We start from the raw sequence: 22,012 nt of genomic DNA on the forward strand, positions 1-22,012 counted from the left end.
AAGTCAATTGGCGATTAGCATACGGCCCTGAGGCGCCCATTGACTTGTTTTGCATACGCATTGACCGACTTTTCGCCCAGACACTAATGTAATTAGCGGCATATACCATGTCGCACTGGCCATTTGCCCAGCAGTTCAACGTGGCTAATTGGAGACTAAACATCGTGCAACACCAAGGAATACAGTGAAAACAAAAGAAAATTAAAGGATTAAGTGCATAGTCCTGTGCCAAATTTGGTGCAAGGATATTCAGTGCAGTGCAGTGATAAATAAATGAAATGTGAACACATTCAAATCTGCTATCGATTGCTTTGATTTAGTGCTGCCAACAAAAGCCTCACCATGACGGAAACAGATGCCGAGAAGGCGATTGGCTCTCGCCTCGATTATGATCTGATGATGGCCGAGGAGTATATGCTCAGTGATGTGGAAAAGAATTTCATCTTATCCTGCGAACGTGGAGATTTGCCGGGTGTGAAAAAGTCAGTATTGTTTTGGAACTGTTATCTTCAGGCAATGTCCTTGCAGTACAGTGTAATTCGTCTGCTTTTTAGGATTCTTGAGGAATACAATGATACACCTTCCGACAAGTTTAACATCAACTGCACGGATCCCATGAACCGCTCAGCGCTCATTTCGGCCATTGAGAATGAGAACTTCGATTTGATGATCATATTGTTGGAGAACAATATCGAAGTGGGTGATGCTCTATTGCATGCCATATCTGAGGAATATGTGGAGGCTGTAGAGGAGCTATTGCAATGGGAGGAAACACATCACAAGGAAGGCGAGCCATATGTGAGTTAAGCTAAAGTTTGTAAGAACTTTCACTGACAAAATCTTTAAACAGAGCTGGGAATCGGTGGATCGCTCGAAGTCCACATTCACTATTGACATAACGCCATTGATTCTGGCTGCACATCGCAACAATTATGAGATACTTAAGATCTTGTTGGACCGTGGTGCAACGCTGCCCATGCCGCACGATGTCAAGTAATTGCAAGCTGAATGTATAACAGAAAAATAGTTTAAATTCTATTTTATTCAAGGTGCGGTTGTGATGAGTGTGTGACATCGCAGACTACAGACTCACTGCGACATTCTCAGTCACGTATCAATGCCTATCGAGCTCTTTCGGCTAGTTCACTAATTGCTCTCAGTTCACGTGACCCTGTGCTGACCGCTTTTCAACTGTCTTGGGAACTGAAGCGTCTGCAGGCCATGGAGTCGGAGTTTCGTGCAGAATATACGGTTCGTCAGCGAACATAATCATTTAAGGAATTTATTAAAGTAATCAATTTTGTGTAACTCGATTAGGAAATGCGTCAAGCTGTACAAGATTTTGTCACGTCACTCTTGGATCACGCACGCACCTCCATGGAGTTGGAGGTGATGCTTAACTTCAATCATGAGCCATCACATGAGATTTGGTGTCCCGGCCAGCGACAAACGTTGGAGCGTCTTAAACTAGCCATTCGCTACAAACAGAAGACGGTAAATTATTTTATCAATTTAATAAATACTAACATATATATATTTATAATTTTATATTAAACTTCTTTAACTCATTCTGTTTTACCTTCATTCAATCCGCAGTTTGTGGCACATCCAAATGTGCAACAACTTTTGGCTGCCATTTGGTACGAAGGCTTGCCTGGCTTTCGACGCAAACAATCCTCGCAGCAGCTCATGGATGTCATCAAACTAGGCTGCAGCTTTCCCATTTACAGTTTAAAGTACATTCTAGCTCCAGAGTCAGATGGTGCCAAGTTCATGCGCAAACCGTTCGTCAAGTTTATCACACACTCCTGTTCCTATATGTTCTTTCTAAGTGAGCCACAAATATCATAAGTAAATAAATCTTAAATAATAAGTATATTTTCTTCTCAGTGTTATTGGGTGCTGCTTCGTTGCGTGTGGTGCAAATTACATTTGAATTGCTGGCTTTTCCTTGGATGTTGACCATGTTGGATGATTGGCGGAAACACGAACGCGGCTCACTACCAGGACCTATTGAGTTGGCCATAATTATGTACATATGCGCTTTAATATTTGAAGAACTCAAGTCTTTATACGCCGATGGTTTATTCGAGTACATCATGGATCTTTGGAACATTGTGGATTACATATCAAATATGTTCTATGTCACTTGGATACTCTGTCGAGCCACCGCTTGGGTTATAGTGCATGTAAATATAAGTCTTTGAATTGTTAAGATTTTTATTTCAATACATTTTGCTTTTAGCGCGATCTGTGGTTCAGAGGAATCGATCCGTATTTTCCACGTGAGCATTGGCATCCCTTTGATCCCATGTTGCTATCGGAAGGCGCTTTTGCTGCCGGCATGGTCTTCTCTTACCTGAAGCTGGTGCACATCTTCTCAATCAATCCGCATTTGGGACCGCTGCAAGTTTCTTTGGGTCGCATGATCATCGATATTATAAAGTTCTTCTTTATCTACACGTTGGTGTTATTTGCCTTTGGCTGCGGCTTGAATCAATTGCTCTGGTATTATGCAGAGTTGGAGAAGAACAAATGTTATCACTTGCATCCCGATGTGGCGGACTTTGATGACCAGGAAAAGGCCTGCACCATTTGGCGTCGTTTCTCCAAGTAAATTCGCATTAATTCATCTCTATTACTATTAACTCTTCGTGTCTTTCAGTTTGTTTGAGACATCGCAATCGCTATTTTGGGCCTCTTTTGGTCTGGTGGACTTAGTGTCCTTCGATTTGGCTGGCATCAAAAGCTTCACCCGCTTCTGGGCGCTGCTGATGTTTGGATCGTATTCCGTAATCAATATTATTGTGTTGCTCAACATGTTGATTGCCATGATGTCGAATTCGTATCAAATCATTTCGGAACGCGCCGACACCGAATGGAAATTCGCACGCTCTCAGCTTTGGATGAGTTACTTTGAGGATGGTGGCACCATTCCACCACCCTTCAATCTCTGCCCCAATATGAAAATGTTGCGCAAAACTCTTGGCCGCAAGCGACCATCTCGCACCAAGAGTTTCATGGTAGGTGTACTGAGAATGTAACTCAACCCCCCAAGAGTTGACAATGTCAAACAATCAAGAGCAAATCCTTTTTGCAAATCAGTTTCAATAAATCTCCTGTGGCTAGCTTTGCGTCAATGCTGATTCTCACAACCCCTCACTACCCTCTTTCATCTCTCTCTCCGTAGCGCAAGTCAATGGAGAAGGCACAGACGCTGCATGACAAAGTGATGAAGCTGCTAGTGAGACGCTATGTTACCGCCGAGCAGCGACGCCGTGACGATTACGGCATCACCGAGGATGATATCATTGAGGTGCGCCAGGACATCAGTTCCCTGCGTTTCGAACTGCTGGAGATTTTTACCAATAACAGCTGGGATGTTCCCGACATTGAAAAGAAGACTCATGGTAAGCAATATCTCCCAAAACAAACATGTTGCAAAGCCAATCAATGAACTCTCCTCACAGCCGCTGCCCGCACCACCAAGGGCAAGGTAATGGAACGTCGTATATTGAAGGACTTCCAGATCGGCTTTGTAGAGAATCTGAAGCAGGAAATGAATGAAAGCGAAAGTGGACGCGATATATTCTCATCACTGGCCAAGGTCATTGGCAGAAAGAAGACTCAAAAGGGGTAAGTGAAATACTTGATAAACAAATCTATCCAAAACTAATTACATAATGTTGCAGTGACAAGGACTGGAATGCAATTGCCAGGAAGAACACATTTACTGCCGATCCGATTGGTTCGAAGCGTTCTTCAATGCAACGTCACAGCCAGCGCAGCTTGAGGCGCAAGATCATTGAACAGGCGAACGAAGGTCTACAAATGGATCAGAACCAACTGATAGGTAAAGTTTCAAATTCAATCATAAATGCACTCGATCATTAATGTCATTCTTTAACTCAGAATTCAATCCGAACTTGGGCGATGTAACGCGAGCTACCCGAGTTGCCTACGTCAAGTTCATGCGCAAGAAGATGGCAGCCGATGAAGTGTCACTGGGCGACGACGAGGACAAACCCAAGGACGAAGAGCCGAAAAAACCGGAAACTACTGGAGTAGGTCTCTCTATAACTGAACTCTATTCATCACTAAATCATTTGCTTTACTTACAGTCGAAAAAAGCAACTACTGGCGCAGGTGGTGGAGCTTCTATGTTGGCAGCAGCTGCTATTCGCGCTTCTGTTAAGAACGTTGATGAGAAAGCCGGCGAAGGTGGTAAAAAAGATGAAAAGAAACCCGGCGATGATAAGGACAAAGATAAGGATAAGGATAAGAAAACTACAGATGATAAAAAACCAACTGATGCTAAGAAATCAACAGATGACAAAAAACCAACGGACGCTAATAAACCGAATGGAAAGCCTCAACAACCACAGCAGCAACAACAACAACAACAGCCTGGTGGCGGTGCTAAGCCAGCTGAACAAAAACCAATGCCGCCCGCTAATAAGCCACCTACTACTACAGCAAATGGCGCTAAATCCAACGGTGAACAGAAACCTGGCGATGCTGGTAAGCCCAATGCACCTGCTCCGCCCAGCAAGCCCACAGATGCTAAGCCAGCAGCGCCCAAGCCAAGCGAAACCGCTAAGCCAGAAGCAGCTGCCAAGAAGGAGGAGGCAGCCAAAAGCGAGGCGGCAAAGCCACCAGCAGCTGCTGGAGCAGCGGCCAAGAGTGCAGCACCCTCAGCACCCACCGATGCCAAGCCGGATACCACAACGAAAGCAACAGCCACCACAACGCCGAACGGCACCAAGGCGGCAAATGAAACTAAGGGTGGGGCGAGTCAGCCAGCCAAGCCGGATGATAAGAAGAATGGACAAGAGCAGAAAGCAAGCGATGATAAGAAAGAAAAGGACGGCAAGGACAGTGGCAATGGCAAACCGGGCGAGACCAAGTCCAAGGAAGACGGCAGCAAGCCAGCCGATGGCAAGCAGCCAAGTGATGCCAAAAAAGATGACAAAAAGGATGACAAAAAAGAAGAGGACAAGAAGCCAGGCGATGATAAGAAACCAGCTGCGGCACCACTCAAACCCGCCATCAAGGTGGGTCAAAGCAGTGCTGCGGCGGGTGGCGAGCGAGGAAAATCCACAGTCACGGGCCGCATGATCTCGGGCTGGCTGTAGATCCAGATCAGGCCAAAGATAATTTATGCATAGATTTTATAGTAGATCAACTGATGTAAGTAAATCAAATTTGTGTGAACAATAAAAGCGAATGTTAAACAGACAGAAAATCTATTTACTAACTAGATTACAATAATAATAAAAAAAAAGGACACTGAATTTCCTACATATCGAGTATGAACTTCTTTTTTTTAACGGTAAAAAAATCGTATTTAAACTCTTTTTCATTAAGCTTATCCATCGCAAATGAATTGATTTATTATTTGCATTGCATTTTCCTTTCAGTCATTTGTTGTCTGCCTTTGCAACAAGAGCCTGACTCCAGCAACATATTCCCACCCACAGGTAGTTGCTGGTTGCCAGCGGCAACAAGTGTTGCTTTGATGCCAACATTTTTGGTGTTTTGCGGCATATAAAAGGACGACGCTCCTGTCAAGTATCAAGCATTACACCAATATTCGTCCTGCAGTAAACAACAAGCAGCAGCTAGGAATTTAAATTTTACTTCCATTTACTTTCAAATATTGTCAGAGACATGAAGTCGTTCTCGTGTGCTATTAATATTGCCTACACAATTCTTTTGTTGGTTTTACTCACAAAATTCGGTAACGCAGGTGAGTTTAAAAATACAGTTAAAGAAACGCGAAATGATTTGTAAAGCTTAGCGATTTTACCCCGGGGGGCATTTAATCCCACGTGATAAATCTCAGTACAGCTGGCTGAAATCGCTACCTGGAGAATTGAAAACCATTTTCACAATTTATTTTCATTACCATGGCTAAGCAAAAATGCTAGTTCAATTTGTTTAATTTATTTACCACTTGTGGCAAATGTAACAACGAGTGATGAGAAGTTATGCTGCTCGATGGAAAACTATTGAATGAATAATTGAATTGAATAATTATATTGAAAATATAATTGTTTACTTAAATTGGGATATTTTAATTTAAATTTTATATTATAAATAAAATAAGATAATAATTTAAATTATTTCAAAGAAAATTTAAAATCATTTTTTCTTTTTTTTTTACAATTTTACAAATTTTATTAAAAAAATAAAGCCTTCTTTAAACCCTCCGGTACAGAACAAGACAACAACAAGATTCGACGTGGAGCCAACATGGGACTTTACACATTTCCTCGTGTAGGACGCAGCGATCCCAGCTTGGCCAGCAATTTGCACGATGCTGGCGAAGCATTAGCTTTCGAAAGCATCTATGGTCTAAACGAAGCCTCCTCGGAGGATTTCGATGGTATGAGCACTAAACTTTCTTTAGTTAGTTATAATACAAAAATGTTTTTTTTTTTTTAATATAGCAGACTATCAGAAACGCGGCGGTTTTGTGTCATTTCCTCACATGGGTCGCAACGAAGCCGAAATCAGAAAATTGGCGCATCTTCTGGCTTTGCAGCAGGCTCTGGACAAGCGCACCGGACCGAGTGCATCTTCTGGTTTGTGGTTTGGGCCACGTCTAGGCAAGCGTAGCGTTGATGCAAAGGATTATGCCGCTGCTGCCAAAAGTCAAAAGGAAATCTTTTAAATGATTAACACACTCGCACTCAAGGACTCTGTTAGGAATACGATCCGAGACCAACAAAGGAAACGCACTTGTATCTTATAACTTTTGCCTTTAAAGGAATTTTAATATTTTACTCGCATTATAATGATTTTAAGAGATCAACTTACAACAAAAAGAATATTTTAAAGGGAACATAATAATACTAATTCATGGGCTGGTAAGGACTTTCATTGAGGTGCAGTGAAAGACTCTTAATTCAAAAATGTAAATCTAATCTCTCCGGAACGCTTCAAAAATATGTAAATACTACAATTGTTATACTATATTTATGACTCTGCTGCAAAAAGTGAAATAAAATGAAATACAAAACACGGTTCAACTGCAAGCATTGCTACTTGGAATTTATTTCACAATGAATCTCAGTTATATGCTTTTACAATGAGAGTTAATAGCAAAAAGTATCTAAATATTGTGAAATGCTAATTCTAATTGTAATGAAGTCGAAAAAGATTATCGTGATATGCAGTTGATTGTAGATTAATCCTCCTGCGTCTTAAACTTGCGCAGTTCACTCTGAATGGCCTCAATCAGAGGCGCTGCTGATGCTGCCGTCGACGCCTTTCGTTCACGTCCTGGCGTCGTGGCCGTCGAGCTGGCTAAGGCACCTCTTGAGATCTCCAAGATGGTGTCATGTTGCTGAAAGTTGCCCGCACTCAACGGACGCACCAGCGGGGAGTGCGAGCCGTGCATGCTACTGCCCCAGGCGCTGTATGTTGGTGATGGCGGTTGCGTGGATTGCGCTGACTTCGGTGTCTTCTCCGGCTGTGCGGTGGCCGGGCGATCAGCTGTATTGTACGCCTTGGGAGGATAGCTGTAAGTAAATACATTTTTTTTAGATCAATTATGATTTACTTTCATTTAAAGAATCTCACCTGGGCAGTCCGGCGGAGGAGCCGCGATGCTCGCGCTTTGTGGTGCGTCGCTTGTTGGTAAAGTCACGCGAGGGCAATGGCATGGGTAGATCGTCCTGGCTGGCGTACATCTGGATGGCGCCCTCGAGCAGACCCTCGTAATGGTTGCGTATGGCTGAGGCATCGTGCATGGGACTGGGGCTAAAGTCAGCATAGCTCCGGGCCTCTGCGGAAGATTGTTGGAGGAAGTGAAGAGTTGACTTTTGGTAAATGTTTGTTTAGCTGGCAGCAAGTTGATTTTTGGTTCTATCTGGTTCTATCTAATTACAGTTTACATTTTACAGTTTACAGTTGCAACTTTACAATGCTAGTTTATAGTTTACAGTTTACGGTTTTTGAGTTAGTTGTGTGCATGCAATCTCAAGGACTACCAGATGCCAGTTAGTAACGTGATCGTTCCCCAATTTGAACATCATTATCATCATCATTATCATCACCCGCCTCACCCTGGTTGTCAGCGCTGCCCAAACGTTTCTTATGCCGCTCCCAGACAATGGGTCCCACAATACCCGGATCGGGATTATCGCTGTGCGAAGCGGAACGCACATTCCGTATGGGTGGCGGCGCCTTGGGACTGGGAAAGCTGGCTATCGTTGCTATGGTGCTCTCTCGACTGCCCAGAGATTTGTGTGACTTTAGCGAACGCGTCGAACTCTGCGGTGCTGTTGCCTGCGGTGCCACAGCATTTACGTTATCGTAGTAGGTGACAAAGACCGGGTCGAGTACACGATTCAACGGCTCCGGCAATGTACTCTTGGGAAAGGCCCGCACCGATGCCATCGACAAAAATGACCCCACGCTGGCGGTATCCGAACTCTTCTCCGATGGTTGTACACCGCGCGAACGCACAACTTCCTTGTTGATGGCCTGAGGTGATGCCACAATATCGTCCTCAGCGAACTCTTTGTCAGTGAAGACTGTCTGCTGCTGCAGTAGCTTGTTGCGATGATAGTTATTGTGCGGATTGTAGGCCTCGTTGCGCTGGAAGTTTTCGTAGCTGCGACGACTGGTTGCCGGCGAATTGCCTTCCTCTGTTGAGGAGTTACTCTGTGCTAGAGAACCCTGCACTGGGCTAGTCTCTAGTGAACCGACGCGATTCTCATTAAGATAGCGACGCTTCGACTTATGCCGCGACTTGTCGTTCTTCTTCTCAGACACCACAGAAGCATAGATGGTATCGTCGTGACCGCCCTCAGCACGATCGTACTGATGACGCCGTCGCTTATGACCATCAAAGAGCCTGGCTGCCTTGTCGTCGAGTATGCGCTGCACATCGGCACTGGGCGGATTGATGGGACAGTAAACAGAGGAATCCGATGTGTTGTCTGTGGATGAAATGGAATCTCGACGAACTCGCGCATTATGTGTGTGTGTTTCAGCCGGAGGAGCTGGGAAACTGATGCGTGGCTGTCGCTCATACGAGAAGTTCTGCACGCCCACGTCCCGAGACCGATTGGTGCTCTGATCAGCGCCATTGCCAGCGGAGCCACCAACAGCGCTGTCGAGTAAGGTGCCTCGTGAGCTAGGACGCATTGATTGACCCTCAGACAGTAGCTCATTGCGTGAAGATGTTCTGCAATATGAATATTGATTAGTTTATATTTTGTTGAACCTCAAACTATGAAGAAATATTTAAAATTCAATTAGAAACGAATTTTAAAATTGTAGAAAACATAAAAAACTAAAAGATACAAATTCCAACAAATGGAAACATAAAGTTCATAGGATCTTCAATGCCTCACCTGTTGACCTCACTCAGCTCTTGTTGACGAGCACGCGTTCGTCCCAGTAGCAGAATTGCAACCAAGAGCAGCATAAGCAATAAGATGGCCAAGGAACTGATTACCACTAGAGCCACATTATTTTTCACAGAATTGAAGAAGCCAGCTTGACTGCTACGTGGCACCGGCGCCAAAGCCGTTGCTGTCGGTTCCCTTATATATGCTGGTTATAGAAAATTTTATTAATTTATCTATTTTAATCAAGACTTTAACTCACGTTCTGATTTCATATAGATGGCCTTCCCCAAAGTACCAACGGCCTCGGCTTCACTAACCAGCTCCATATCCTTGGCAGCCGTGGTGGCCAAAACAGGACGTCCATTGACGAGCACCGTGTAGATGATTTCAGTCTGATTGGCCACTGGGCGTTCGTTGCTGTTGGCAGGTTTGACAGTTGATAAGTATTGAAACTATAACTTTCTATTTCTATAGTTTGTTAGTCTTACAATTTGAGGTTAACATAAGAGTATGCGTCGCTGGCATCGACTTCGTTACCAGCGGAATTGTTCCACTTTTGCACATCAGACTCGCTGATTTGCGTGATGTTGTGTATGACAACTCGTACTCGTTCCTCCCTATAGATTGTTTGCTGAAGTTGTTCCCGTTCCCGTTTCTGTTCCCGTTCCTGTTGCTGTTGTTGACTTAACAACGCTTCACGCATTTCCTGCAACTTCTCCGACTTGCCATTCTGTTGTATAAGTTCCCAGGGGATAAGCGTAACATATGCGCTATAGTCTATGGACTCGCTGCTCGTGCCTGTTGTTGTTGTCGATGTTGTTGTTGTCGGCGGTGTATTGGAGCTACTTAGCGACTCGTCCGACTCGTCCCAGTGACTCTCCCATTCGGGCCTTTCGCCTTCCCTCCAAACTGTTTTGATTTGGTGCTCACTATCCACATCCATATCCAGTATTTCGACATCGTCGCTTGGCCAAGAGGTCGTTGTTGCTGGGCGGGATGTGGAAGTAGTTGGCGTGGCTGGTTGGCGACGTTCTCGTGGCGTGTATACCGATACGCCCGCAATTTGCTGTGCCCCATTTATGCCCAGGTGGCGTGTTTGTTGTCTGCAATATTCAATTGGTTAAGCAGAGGCAACTTCACTTGGAAAAATATCTCACCTGGTGAATGCTAAACGATAGAGTCGTGCCAACTTCTCTTCGAGCATGGGATTATCCTTGGCGGTATAGAAACCAGACATGACTGTGAGAAGCCAATATCGCCGATCGGTTGAGGAGTAATTGAGAGGCGGCATTCCTGGCGCACCTAAATCCCAATTACCGCCACCATCGTCAGGCTGGCAGTCTAGACAAATTGGTATCTCGATTTCCTAAAAGATTTCAATCTTAGCAAACATTATTGTATATATTCCTAACAACACTTACATTGTTGCCATCTACATAAACGGTGGCAACGACAGTTTCGGTCTTAACTATCACATCCTTGCCCTTGCTAATGCCCGTGTGCACCTTCTTTAGATAGTCGGGAGGGCCATCACCCGAACCTGTCCAAAAGAAATCCTCCAAATGCACCTCATCTTTAACTTCCGGGTAATTATCATCCAAGTCATCATCTGCGAATTGCGTGTTAAGTCAAGTTATCGGTTATTTCTTCATTCTCAATTGTTTATTTGCAATTTTGTGGCTTGTTATTTTGGAGTTTCTTGAACCTTTATGATGTTACTATAGCAATTTCTTTCGCAATGGGTGCAAGAAACTTATTGGACAGTTTTGGGTTTCCGGACATTGTATATTCAGGAATACACAATTTTATTTGGGTTAACACAACAGTTAATAACGTTAACTAGCATTTATTAGCTATTCGTTAACTTTTTGACTGTATAGTTAGATATATATTTTTAACATGAATGCTACAAAATATATTACATTAGTAAAAGAAATTGTAGAGTATCTGTAAATCAACTATTTCTAATGCATTATTTGCTAGTGTTCAATTTATCGACAAATCGTGAACACTGGTTACCTACCCAACGTAGTCAGCACTTGTAGCGATGGCTTGAAACCAATTCGTTTGCATTATGTTTATTTTCCTTATTTTAATGTCGTATTTGGAGTTTGTTTGATCAATTGCAAGTGACTGCAACAGCTGCCAACAAATTATGCTAAGTGTTCCTTGCCGAACCCTTTCTCTCTTTCTCTTCTATTATATACATTTAACAACAGGGAATGCTTTAAAGTAGCCTCATCATAATGATGGTTTGGCCTCAATGATGATGACCGGGAACCAAAAGTTCTAACATTACTCAGCTAGACAACAATAATTTTATCGATTAGCACCCAAAAAAAAAAGAACTACATACACAAAATAAAAGTAACACCAGTGTCAGAGTTGACCAATTTGTGTGCGTGTTGGCGGGGCAATTAACTTGAACGCATAACATATTTGTGCACCTGTTTGGATTTGCCAGAGCAGCAATTGTTTTCTTGCAATTACTCGTAAATGATGTATATTGATTGTCCCAAATTTTGATTTTGTTGGCCAAATTCTCTGCTATTCGAGTAATGGCCAAGGCACTGACGCATAAATCCAAAGGTCAAATCACTTGTACTAGCCAGAACACAAAAGACTGAGGGTCAGTTTACACAGTGACCACAACTAAAAATATTTTTGAACAATTCGAATGCAGCATGACTATTAGTATTCGTCACTGAGTGTTTTCATTTCGAAACAGAATTTCACTGGATTGTTGCTCAACTTACCGTGACTTAATTGTATCAATGGTTGTTCAACCAGTTCCCCTGCTCTTCCCAAACACTTGTGTAGAATGTCCAAAAACACTAAAATTGACACAGCACTTAATAGTTTTGCTTTCATTTTTGTTTTCAATTATTAACTTTAAATTTTCATTGATTGTAAACATTTGAAACGTTTTCACTGTTATCAAACGTAGCACATATATTGTTAAGCAATATTTTTGTTGTATAATATTATTTTATATTATAATTCATTTTAGAATAATCAACCCGAGTGACAATGTCGCTGCAGCGCGTTCTCGCATCGTTGAAAGTTGCCCGGGGAACTGAGCGCTACATTCTAATCCAAACTTAGGGGCGTACTCAGACTGTGGCCTGGTCTGCTCTAGTCTGGTGGTTGTTGTTACACGTACAGAATATATGTACATATGCCCTATTGATGTTGACGTTTGTTTGCTTACTCACGGCTCTCTGTTTGGGTCGCTTTGTGTCTGGTCAGTTACCTGTGGCAACAATCAAACAATCAAATTGCGCGCCAAGCAAGCTTGCATCTAATAAACAATACAATGTTTCCACTTCCAACGCTTTTTGTTGGCTTTTCACACACAAACGCATACAAACTGCTGCTAGCTTGGGCTTTTGTTTTTCCCTCATTGTATCGGGATTAGCTTTTTAGACCAACCATAAAAGTATGACAAGTTTTGAGCCCGTGTTTCCCCCAAGCTCGGTGCGCTAACATTTGAACTTTGCGGGCATACATCTGAAAGCTCTTTGTGCTAGCCGGCAAACTCTGTTTGCTATGCCATTCGAAGTTTAAAGTATGATTTATATTTTCAATATTAAGATTTACAATTTTGAATATTTTAAAATTCTAATTTGTATAAATTATATTTTCTGGGTAATTTGCTGTTTTTACGATTTAAAACTGTTTAAAATGTTGAACTTTGTGTGTGGACTAAAAAGCTTTTCGTTTGACATTCAAAGTCTGGTTGATATCACACTCGAAGGTCAGTTACGAAGAGGTGCACAGCAACAAAGTTGCTAACTTGAAATCCGGATTTGAGCTTATTAAAAATCCCCGAATTATAGCAAGCCGTAACCTTGAAATAACTTCGGTTTAGCATAAGTATAATAATATTTTTAATGCTGGACATTAATCAATCCGCATATAACTTAACAAATGAAATACATATTTTGCTTGCGGCTGTTCTCACTTAATTAAGATTCCTTTATCTATAATCATAAATTTATATTTTGACTTGAAGTTCATTTTAAATGAAGTATTTATAAAAATTGATAATTGTTACAGCGAATGTTCGTAAAGTACATTCTTGAACAATTACAAACAACAATAAAATCTTTATTTAAATAAAAAAAAACTTGTAGTTCTGGTTGTCTCATTCATAAAAGTACCTGATGTTCTTTCTTACTATGTGTAGTCATTGCTAATAGTTGGTTTTTTTCATTAATCAGTAGCTGCATTTCATTTCGTGCAGATAGCTAATCTGTCATCTCCAATGCATTTAAATATTCATGCATCATAATTTACGTGACTAAAAATTAATTTAATATGTCAAGATTCCTAATTATGATAATTAACATGCAAATCATGCAGAAAATTCGTTGGTTAGCATTTGAACAAACAAATTTGATAATGTCGTAAACATTTTTGGCATTCGATGATTGGCTAAAACAATTCTGCAAATGGAATTGGTGTTAAGCAAACATCAAGTTTTGTAATTCTTAAGAATTTTTAAGGTCAAACAAAATTACGCAATATTCAGAAACTTGTCTTTCCAGATGACCACATGATAATGAAACGCACCAACTTGATCTTGAGAAAACACCAAACAAAACTAATCTTATGGCCAAGGTTCATTCCATTTCATCAAACCAGTTTAAAACGTACTGTGTTATTACTAATAATAAATGTATTCTACAAATGGATATTGTCATTAATTCTTTTAATTTTACGTATATACATGTTTCTTTCAGAACTTCTTAACCAGCCAAAGATTTCAGATTTCCTCCCGAAAGCTTGCGGTTCTTAATCATATAACGTGGCTTGTAACCATCCTTATCAGCCGTGTACATGGTAATGGTCTCGGTATCAGTTTTCTCATCGTAGGTAGTGTACGAACCCATCACGACCAAGTGTTCTTCGGGTGTATCGGGATTCATGATAACACCGATTTCCTCCCGACTGCTGCCATTGGGATCCTCCGATCTGGTAGATGAAAAATGTAAATATAAGAAAATTGCCAAAAACGAATAAGATTTATTTTTACATACTTAAAACGATAACCTTCTTTGGTGGGCTCCTGGCTATAAAATTCGTTCATAAGTCTTGGAAAGAAATAGTCCAATGCGCTACCTGAGCAGCTGGAGGCCAGGAAAACCACAAGGGCGGTGAAAAGAATCTGTGAATGTGATGAGAAATAACGTATAAAGTAACTTGTATAAAGGCAAGGCGTTTGATATATCAATAACACCCGTTGCTTAATTGGCATTCAATTCTCAGTTTAAATTACTGAGAGCACAGCTGCAACAGCTGAAGTGCTTAACATTTTAATCACTGTTATTCCATAAGAATGTTTACATTTCCAATACGATTGGATTTCACTTGCAAAGTCTTCTCGCTCTTCGTCCTTGTGATTGTTGAGTACTCACCAACTTTGCAGCAGACATGTTGTTTCGAGCTGAACTTGCCAATCGACACTGACTTGGAAGCATCTCTCGATTCACCAGCAGAGATCTGCATAGAATTTTAAAACTAGGCGGCGACTGCGACTGTGACGACCAACCATAGCTACGGCGTTGCTACTTCATAATTGTTAAATTTATTTTAGCTACTATTAAGTCAAACCGGTCCCACATCAGAGGCAGCCACAATGTTGTGACTAGTGTAGCCAAGTTGAGCTTAAGGTGCTTCGCATTGTTTTCTTCTTGTTTGAGAGTCACTCGATGAGCGCCAAATTAATTAATGACGAATGGGCTACCACCTTCGGCTAATAATCGTTACGAGGGTGGAATTGTAAATTATAATATGCCGAAATGCATAAGCTGCTCTGGGTCTACAAGAGGAGTGGACTAATTACAATAAATGTCGGCCATCAAGATCTGTATGCTGGAAAATGACATCTAGAGTGCTTTGATGCAATATTCGGCATTCAAGTTTGTGACTTTCAAAACTCAAAAGTTTACATTTGCAATTAAGATTGAAGTTAATTTGAAAAAGATTCAGATGACGGTTCGCATGCATTTTGATAAACAACCTATTTGTTGTTTAAGTTGGACTTTTCATATACTATTATATATTCATTATGCAAAATATTCTATATTATAATGCCAGCCCTCGTAATTTTCTGCTTTAGTTAGAGATTATCGTAAACCTGTGTTCGATTTAGCATATTGAATCCGTGTTAAATAAATCATAAGCGGTTTTTTGTTCTATTTTTGATTGATTTTGGAACTGGACTTATTTTTTTAGTGAATTCGTCGAATGGTTTGACAACTTGTTTTTTATTGCATTATGCTATCATTATATAATTGTCACTTGACCTTGTCGCATGGTTATATCATCGACAAATGGAAATTTCGATTTTTTTCTTAGAAGATAAAACAACTTTTTCCTCGAAAGCCCGTTATGCTATGACTGATTTTATTAATAAAACAAATTCAATTCAAATACATGTGCTAACCACATTCTCAATGGCTTAAATAATCATTAATGTACGCAAGCGTTTCTATCAGGTTCAGCAACTTGTACAAATGAAAAGTGAAGTCAGCTTTATTATGGGCCATAAAAGTGTAGAATCTAATTATTTTATAATTTACCTATGATTTTGGATATTTTACCCATATATTAAGTTTCGATGTGTGCATAACAATTAAGATAAGAACATGGCACTGGAAGTATACTTTGAATATGTGCAGTACTTGCCACTAAATATTGCATACTGTGCTGCATAAGCCAAAATTTATCTTTATACGAATAATATTTGAAATGAGCAGCACAATACAAATACTCAAACAAATTTGAGCTGTCAGAAAAAACAAATTCAAAAGTTGGTTAACGATACAAAACAAACAAAACAAAATAATATTAAATGATAACTTGAAATTCAATTGGAATTAAAGATTTAATTCATACCATTTTAAATTTTAATGTTTGTAATTTTTTTTTCAAGATAGTTGACTACAATTATGTAAAAAATTTAAAATTTAACTTGTATATCCTCATTAATTAACAAAAACAACTTCTTATGACAGGTACTGAAATCAATAAGTCAATAATAGAAGTTTCCATCTTTGCATACTTTTAGGGATGTGCACATAAATTTTATATACATTTGTATTGCATACTTTTAGGCAACATTTCTATGTTTTTCCAATTTAAAAACTTACTCATTGACCCTTGAACCTTGAAACCGCTAAATTAAATGATGCATTCAATACATTAATTTAATTAAGAGAACAATAAAAATTCTAATTATATGAACAGTGATAAAATACAATGATATTCATGTCCAAAACAAAACCTCGCTCTTAAGTTGATAATCCGTTAGTCGGGTGGCACGTTTCATTGCGAACGTTTAATTATAAAAGAGCTAAGATTGAGCTATGGAACAACATACTAATATAAACCAGGACAGACACAGGCATTTAATCGGTGTACTATTGGCAATAGTAGTATGTCTTGACAGCTCCTCTATTGTCCAAGCAGCTGCAACTGATGACACTCAGGATATGGTTTCGATGCAAGCGAAATGCAATTGCTCGATTACCATGGCTTGCAGTTGCTGTGAAAGTGCTGTGGTAAACGCCATGGACGTAACAAAGTCGGGTAAACCGTAAACACAATCAAGAAGTTGGCCAATAATTTGCTGCTTTTGTTTTCCTCCATGTTAGTTTGTGTGACATTCAAAATCGACCTTATTGGACTCTCTGTGGATGTTACCATCAGTTTGGACGGCGATGCAGTGAGTCAATTTACACTGGACACCAAATCGCCACCCAATTTATGTCTGCCAGTAATATCGGACTTAACATCACTGACCGTCTGCCTCAAGATGACTATGAATTTGGCCAGTGCATCGAGCCTTAGCATCTGCCCAAATTTCTATAGCAACTACGATGCCAATCAAATCCTTGCTTATAATTTTCCTTGCATAAATGTTGGTATGGATGGCATCAGTTTTTCGTAGATTGAAAGCTGAAATTCCAAAGTTTAAATAAACACAAATGCAAATGCTTCGTTTGGATTGTTTATTTTCGCTTCTCGTTAGACATATTGTTTTGTATGCAGTTGCAGCAAAGCCAAGGAGAGTTATAGCGCAGGTTGTTTAGTGACAGCTCTATATACAAGTAGTGCAGTTCTTATCTTAAGTCTACATCAACTTTATAGTCAATAATAATTATTGTTAGCATTAGAGTTAAGAGTTAGGATTAAAGTTATATATGTATGTATGTCTCTAGGCTGTGGTCGGAGATACGATATAAGAGAATAGAGAAAAAGATGATGGAACAGAAAAGAGATAAAGAGAGAGAGACTTCCAATGTAATTTTGTTGATATCGTAAAGCAGAATATATTTAAAGCATAAAGTGTACATTTCATAGATAATATGCAGTGTTAAATGTAGCTGAACCCATCGTGCCTAATAATGAAAAGAAATCAAAACCCCAAAGTAGCCCCCAAAAATAGTAGCATCGGGGCCAACAGAAAAACAAAATTTACAATAAACTTACAACTGAAGATCACACAAAGGACTGCTAAACTTAAAGGCTACACGGCTTACGACTAAGTAAGTAGCATATGCATATATGCATAGTTTAAATAGATATAGATTATCCCTAATCGATTGTCGACTGTCGATCATCGAGGATCGATCAAATATCGATTATTGTATATCAATTATCGTATATCGTTTACGTAAACTATCTAGGGATGGTGGATGCCACACTTCGTTTCTTCTTTTGCCCACAAAAACAACGTTCGTGATCCGACTAACTTCCAACGCCCTTGCCAAGTGCTGTACTCCAATTCCAGTTCCAAATCCAACATTAGCTCCGTCGCTTAATGCTCAAATGCTGCCCAACGATGTCGTCGTCGACTCTGGCGACATCGTTGATGGCTGCAGTGGCGGCGGCGGCACATCGCTCACAATCGCCTTGCACATGACCATCCTGACTCCGGCGAGGAAGTCGGTTAGGTAACATCATGTGGGTCGTGGTGGTGCCGCCGCCTTTCGCGCTGTGCACATCAATGCGGCAGGTGGTGGTGGCGGCGGTGCACTCCGCATCCTTGGCACCGGCTTCATATCCAGTTTCAATTGTTGCTGCTGCTGCTGTTGCTGTAGCGGCAACTTTGGCTGCGTCGTGATGACCTTTGGTATGGTGCCGAGACGCTTTGCCTTGGCCTGCATTACAAGATCCGCTTCGGGGCCACCTTCGGAACTGACCGAATCATATGACGAAGGCGTGGGTGAATGTCGTCTATTGCCCTGCTCATCCAATTCGCCCTCTTCATCGTCCTCCTCATCGTCCTGCTCTTCGATCATCGTGCGAAACTCCTGTATGGAGTCATTTAGCGCCCACAATTGTGACAGCAATGAGAGATCCAATTGACGCAAACCGTACTGTAAAGTAAATAAAGTATATACATATTTATTAGTACAGAGCAAAGCAAAAACGTCAGACATAATTAATATGCAACATGTACAATATTCTTGATGTGGCCACCAACGCGTGCGCTCTAATGCTCTCTGCTCCATGCAACTTTCAAAACCCAAGGCAAGCCAAAGCGACCCAACCAAATAACTGGCTCTAACTGACTCACTGACTTACTGCAGCTATAGCTATAGCTATTGCTTTACCCAGAGCTTTTGTTGTTGCTGTAGTGTTTTACATTGCATTGATTGACAGCGCCACACAAGCAACTAAGGCTGACTCGAGTCGAAGACTGAAAGACTGCCTATATAGAGGCACACCCACAGAGAGCCATAGAAAGGTTTGACGTTAAACTACTATAGACGTAGAATCCGTATTAGGCTCAGAGAACTGCGCTTTTCTCATCAAGTTTGACGCCAATTGAAATGATAGTGTTAAAATCAACTATGAAAATACTTTCTAATAATGCTATTAATAAAGCCCAATGCTTCCCTAGTGATGGAATTTCTAGCTTTTATTCATGTGTATTTAATGTGTTTATAGGAAAACTAATTGTTCTCATTTAGATTAACTGCTATAAATTTAATTATTATTATTACAAAAAAGTTGAAAGTAGTTTTTCTTAACGACATGCCTTGATGGTTTTCTAGTCCAAAAACTTCTTACTATGATTTGTATTTTTTTCAAATGAATAATACTCTTTTCTATAAAATTATTTTGAAATGTAATTATTTTTATCAATAATATTATATCTTTATTATTTCGAAACCTTTTTAAGAAAGAGTATTCCCGCATTTTATAGCCAATCAGTTTTGCTGCTTTGAATTCTCTATTCTTTTTGCATTTCGCCGTTGCATATTTATGCCTTGACAGCGTTCATCAATCTGCCGGCTGCTATCATGGCTTGACATTTAACAGTTCAGCGGCCCGTCAAGATGACGTGACGCACAGTGTCTGTTCGAATGTGTGTGTGTGTGTGTATTGGTTGAGGGGGGTACATGGGGGTTTTAACCTAGCTTGTCTCCTGGTCGCATAAAGCGGCCGTCGTACATTCGCAAACCGCATTTATGGCATTAAGTAACTTGACAAGAGTTCGCGGCGCGTTTGATAGCGCCAGACAGTTGGCGTTAACCCAAAACAGCAGCCACGTCTTTGAGGCTCCAGCTCAGCTCCAGCTCCAGCTGCAGCTTGAACGATCCATCTAAGCATATAGCCAGCCACAGATACCGAGAGAGTCCGTATGCATATTGCCTTGGCCTGCATTTCGTGGGCTTGAGCTTGAGCTCGGCAGTCGTAGTCGGAGTTGCAGTTGAGCTCAGCTGAGTTGAGCTGACAACAAGATGCTTGTGGTCAAAATGAAAGTTCCCCCGGTTCGCTGTCGAGTCGGAAGGAAAAATCTCATTTGTCAATTAATATCGCCGCATAATATCTTGTGTGCGCAAAAAGAAAAGCAGCACAACTTTCTGCATCGCTGCCATATAGCGCCCGCCATTAAGTAAATCCGCTCAACGGCGGCAACAAAAAACACATAGACAAAACTAAACCCGCTCAAACGTTCATCCCCAACCACTGAATTGTAGATGGCGAGGATTGTGGATTGTGGATTGCAGATCGCCGCCCCGCCTACTCACACACTCTTCAGCAGGGGGATCGATGCCAGCAGCATCAACGTCTCGGCGTCTCTGGCTGGCAATCTGATAGCCATGAACTGTTTTTTGCTATTACCGCAGCTGCCAACTGGCCAACTGCTTAGCCTGTCACAGAGCATTTAATCCTGACATATCCAACCCACGCATTAGCCTTTGCCGTGCTTTTCTCATCATTATTATTTCCCCATAATACATATTAACAGCAGTAACAATGCTGCATGCAAATGCAATTTGATTAGCCTTATTTTTGCATATTTCAGCAGGTCAGCCAGTTTGCATTTGCACAGTTTCAATTGGCACAAAAGACACACTCTCCCACACTCACAACGTATTTAGCTGCAGCTCATGTATGTTAATTAGCGCTTAATTGGCATTAGACACAGAAGCGACAAGTGGAGAAGGTTTGGCGATTGCATTGTCACCCATGAATGCCATGAGTAGTAGCATCCTCCAATGCACTATGGGGCATTTTCCATTTTAGCTGGCATTTAGGCGTTTTTGAAAAGTGTTCCAATTAGAAAAATGTTAATGTCAATGCATTAACAGAACATCAAACTGTTATGGCTCATACCAAAAACATGTATATCTAACAGCTGTTTTGAGCACAACAGCTGTAAAGTCAGTTGTTGCATCCGAAAGCACGCTTGCTAAGTTTGCATATTTTTTATTGAGTGAACTTTGTTATTCATTTATTTATTTTGAAAGCTATTATCAAAAAAATAAGTGATGGATAATAATTTCGCATGTTTGTACTATATGTTAAAAGTAAATAATTAATCAAATTGTGTGTGTTTATACTAAGATTTTGTAATTTTTTAAAAGCTTTTTAAGCTGGATTTTGAAGAACAATTTTCAACTTTGGAAAGGATTTTGAAAATGAAGTTAGCAAAAGTTAGCAAAACCTTCAAGTGTATGTTGTAGTGTTGTCAATTCTTAATCCACCAATAGTTGTCTTTTTCTGCACTTTTGCGCACAATTGGCGCAATTCGCATTTTTCTCAGAGAACCTCACGTTTTCCAACACCGATTTGTGCTCTGCAGAGCTCTGTAGGAAATAGAGAAGGGCCGTCTGAAGCAATGTTTTGTGAATAACTTCCTTGTTTTTGATCCGATCGGCACAAAATTTGCAGTGCACATCCGGGATAGGATTTACATTATGTCTTCAAAGAATGGGGTCGTTTGCTCTAAAATTGCTCAAAATATTCAATTTTTTTAAAATTTTGATGGCGGAAGGGGCGGGGAAAAATTTTAAGGGGCGTGTCGAATTCTGAAGGGTAAGTATATATTGGTGTACAAATTTTATAATACTAACTCCATAGGTGTCCGTAATATTCAATTTTTTCCGATTCTTGGGGGCGGTAGAGGTGTTGCCACGCCCACTTTTCTATGATAGATTCCTTGGGAATATACTAACATAATACCGAAAACTGCAGTAAAAAATTTCGTATGGTTTACTCGTAATATTAAATGCCAGCTAAAATGGAAAATGCCCCATAGTGCAATGGCACAGTTTACACACCCACAAGTAAAGCGAATACGTATACGTAATTCTCTTTAGTATTGTATGCAAAAAGGTTGA

At 40.7% G+C, this 22,012-nt stretch overlaps 6 protein-coding genes across 9 annotated transcripts in view; 3 read left to right on the forward strand and 3 right to left on the reverse strand.

Annotated features, from left to right (window-relative positions):
- Positions 1–133: 133 nt before the first annotated feature.
- Positions 134–5,245, forward strand: LOC133837405 (transient receptor potential protein). The gene is made up of 14 exons (XM_062268153.1): positions 134–482; positions 555–798; positions 851–993; positions 1,050–1,251; positions 1,318–1,494; positions 1,597–1,831; positions 1,891–2,189; positions 2,246–2,613; positions 2,666–3,023; positions 3,191–3,410; positions 3,471–3,636; positions 3,693–3,853; positions 3,913–4,064; positions 4,122–5,245. The coding sequence occupies exons 1-14, from the start codon at positions 343–345 to the stop codon at positions 5,133–5,135; spliced, it is 3,879 nt and encodes a 1,292-aa protein (XP_062124137.1). The 5' UTR covers positions 134–342; the 3' UTR covers positions 5,136–5,245.
- Positions 5,246–5,563: 318 nt separating this feature from the next.
- LOC133837828 (cardio acceleratory peptide 2b) lies at positions 5,564–7,040 on the forward strand. Of its 3 annotated transcripts, none has more exons than XM_062268721.1 (3): positions 5,564–5,749; positions 6,197–6,388; positions 6,453–7,040. In XM_062268721.1, the coding sequence occupies exons 1-3, from the start codon at positions 5,671–5,673 to the stop codon at positions 6,674–6,676; spliced, it is 495 nt and encodes a 164-aa protein (XP_062124705.1). In that variant the 5' UTR covers positions 5,564–5,670; the 3' UTR covers positions 6,677–7,040. The 3 variants fall into 3 exon arrangements, with proteins under 3 accessions (XP_062124705.1, XP_062124706.1, XP_062124707.1); XM_062268722.1 differs by having other exon boundaries at positions 6,456–7,040; XM_062268723.1 differs by having other exon boundaries at positions 6,221–6,388.
- Positions 6,681–12,925, reverse strand: LOC133837826 (uncharacterized). 2 transcript variants are annotated; one of them, XM_062268719.1, is made up of 9 exons: positions 12,122–12,903; positions 10,787–10,974; positions 10,523–10,731; positions 9,854–10,468; positions 9,625–9,782; positions 9,369–9,570; positions 8,073–9,199; positions 7,588–7,792; positions 6,681–7,526 (listed from the first exon to the last, which is right to left on the reverse strand). In XM_062268719.1, the coding sequence occupies exons 1-9, from the start codon at positions 12,234–12,236 to the stop codon at positions 7,193–7,195; spliced, it is 3,153 nt and encodes a 1,050-aa protein (XP_062124703.1). In that variant the 5' UTR covers positions 12,237–12,903; the 3' UTR covers positions 6,681–7,192. The 2 variants fall into 2 exon arrangements, with proteins under 2 accessions (XP_062124703.1, XP_062124704.1); XM_062268720.1 differs by lacking the exons at positions 6,681–7,526; positions 7,588–7,792; positions 9,369–9,570 and having other exon boundaries at positions 8,570–9,199; positions 12,122–12,925.
- Positions 12,926–14,047: 1,122 nt separating this feature from the next.
- On the reverse strand, positions 14,048–14,895 carry LOC133838744 (endocuticle structural glycoprotein SgAbd-9). Its single transcript, XM_062269968.1, has 3 exons — positions 14,786–14,895; positions 14,408–14,535; positions 14,048–14,342 (listed from the first exon to the last, which is right to left on the reverse strand). Exons 1-3 carry the CDS (start codon positions 14,846–14,848, stop codon positions 14,117–14,119), a joined length of 417 nt encoding a protein of 138 aa, XP_062125952.1. The 5' UTR covers positions 14,849–14,895; the 3' UTR covers positions 14,048–14,116.
- Positions 14,896–16,903: 2,008 nt separating this feature from the next.
- LOC133836745 (uncharacterized) lies at positions 16,904–17,349 on the forward strand. The gene is made up of 2 exons (XM_062267333.1): positions 16,904–16,961; positions 17,027–17,349. Exons 1-2 carry the CDS (start codon positions 16,904–16,906, stop codon positions 17,320–17,322), a joined length of 354 nt encoding a protein of 117 aa, XP_062123317.1. The 3' UTR covers positions 17,323–17,349.
- A 17-nt stretch (positions 17,350–17,366) lies between these two features.
- Positions 17,367–22,012, reverse strand: part of LOC133838456 (serine-rich adhesin for platelets) — a 40,615-nt gene continuing 35,969 nt past the window's right edge. Inside the window, exon 4 of the mRNA XM_062269570.1 lies at positions 17,367–18,754. Within this exon, the coding sequence (XP_062125554.1) occupies positions 18,335–18,754 (420 nt within the window). The 3' untranslated portion in view covers positions 17,367–18,334. The remainder of the gene's footprint in view (positions 18,755–22,012) is intronic.

The sequence above is a fragment of the Drosophila sulfurigaster genome, chromosome 2R (genome assembly GCF_023558435.1).
Source record: "Drosophila sulfurigaster albostrigata strain 15112-1811.04 chromosome 2R, ASM2355843v2, whole genome shotgun sequence".
NCBI classification, from domain to species: Eukaryota; Metazoa; Arthropoda; class Insecta; order Diptera; family Drosophilidae; genus Drosophila; species Drosophila sulfurigaster.

Excerpts from the sequence above, each read along its gene's own strand:
- LOC133837405 (XM_062268153.1), top strand. The coding sequence starts at position 343 with ATGACGGAAACAGATGCCGAGAAGGCGATTGGCTCTCGCCTCGATTAT. Across the intron at positions 3,024-3,190 it reads CTCGCACCAAGAGTTTCATG|CGCAAGTCAATGGAGAAGGC; the intron begins GTAGGTGTACTG and ends CTCTCTCCGTAG. Across the intron at positions 3,854-3,912 it reads GGATCAGAACCAACTGATAG|AATTCAATCCGAACTTGGGC; the intron begins GTAAAGTTTCAA and ends TCTTTAACTCAG.
- LOC133837828 (XM_062268721.1), top strand. The coding sequence starts at position 5,671 with ATGAAGTCGTTCTCGTGTGCTATTAATATTGCCTACACAATTCTTTTG. Across the intron at positions 5,750-6,196 it reads CACAAAATTCGGTAACGCAG|CCTTCTTTAAACCCTCCGGT; the intron begins GTGAGTTTAAAA and ends AAAAAAATAAAG. Across the intron at positions 6,389-6,452 it reads CTCCTCGGAGGATTTCGATG|CAGACTATCAGAAACGCGGC; the intron begins GTATGAGCACTA and ends TTTTTAATATAG.
- LOC133837826 (XM_062268719.1), bottom strand. The coding sequence starts at position 12,236 with ATGAAAGCAAAACTATTAAGTGCTGTGTCAATTTTAGTGTTTTTGGAC. Across the intron at positions 10,975-12,121 it reads ATTGATACAATTAAGTCACG|ATGATGACTTGGATGATAAT; the intron begins GTAAGTTGAGCA and ends CGCAATTCGCAG. Across the intron at positions 9,571-9,624 it reads CATCTATATGAAATCAGAAC|CATATATAAGGGAACCGACA; the intron begins GTGAGTTAAAGT and ends TTCTATAACCAG.
- LOC133838744 (XM_062269968.1), bottom strand. The coding sequence starts at position 14,848 with ATGCTTCCAAGTCAGTGTCGATTGGCAAGTTCAGCTCGAAACAACATG. Across the intron at positions 14,536-14,785 it reads ACATGTCTGCTGCAAAGTTG|ATTCTTTTCACCGCCCTTGT; the intron begins GTGAGTACTCAA and ends TCACATTCACAG. Across the intron at positions 14,343-14,407 it reads AAAGAAGGTTATCGTTTTAA|ATCGGAGGATCCCAATGGCA; the intron begins GTATGTAAAAAT and ends TTCATCTACCAG.
- LOC133836745 (XM_062267333.1), top strand. The coding sequence starts at position 16,904 with ATGGCTTGCAGTTGCTGTGAAAGTGCTGTGGTAAACGCCATGGACGTA. Across the intron at positions 16,962-17,026 it reads CATGGACGTAACAAAGTCGG|TTTGTGTGACATTCAAAATC; the intron begins GTAAACCGTAAA and ends CCTCCATGTTAG.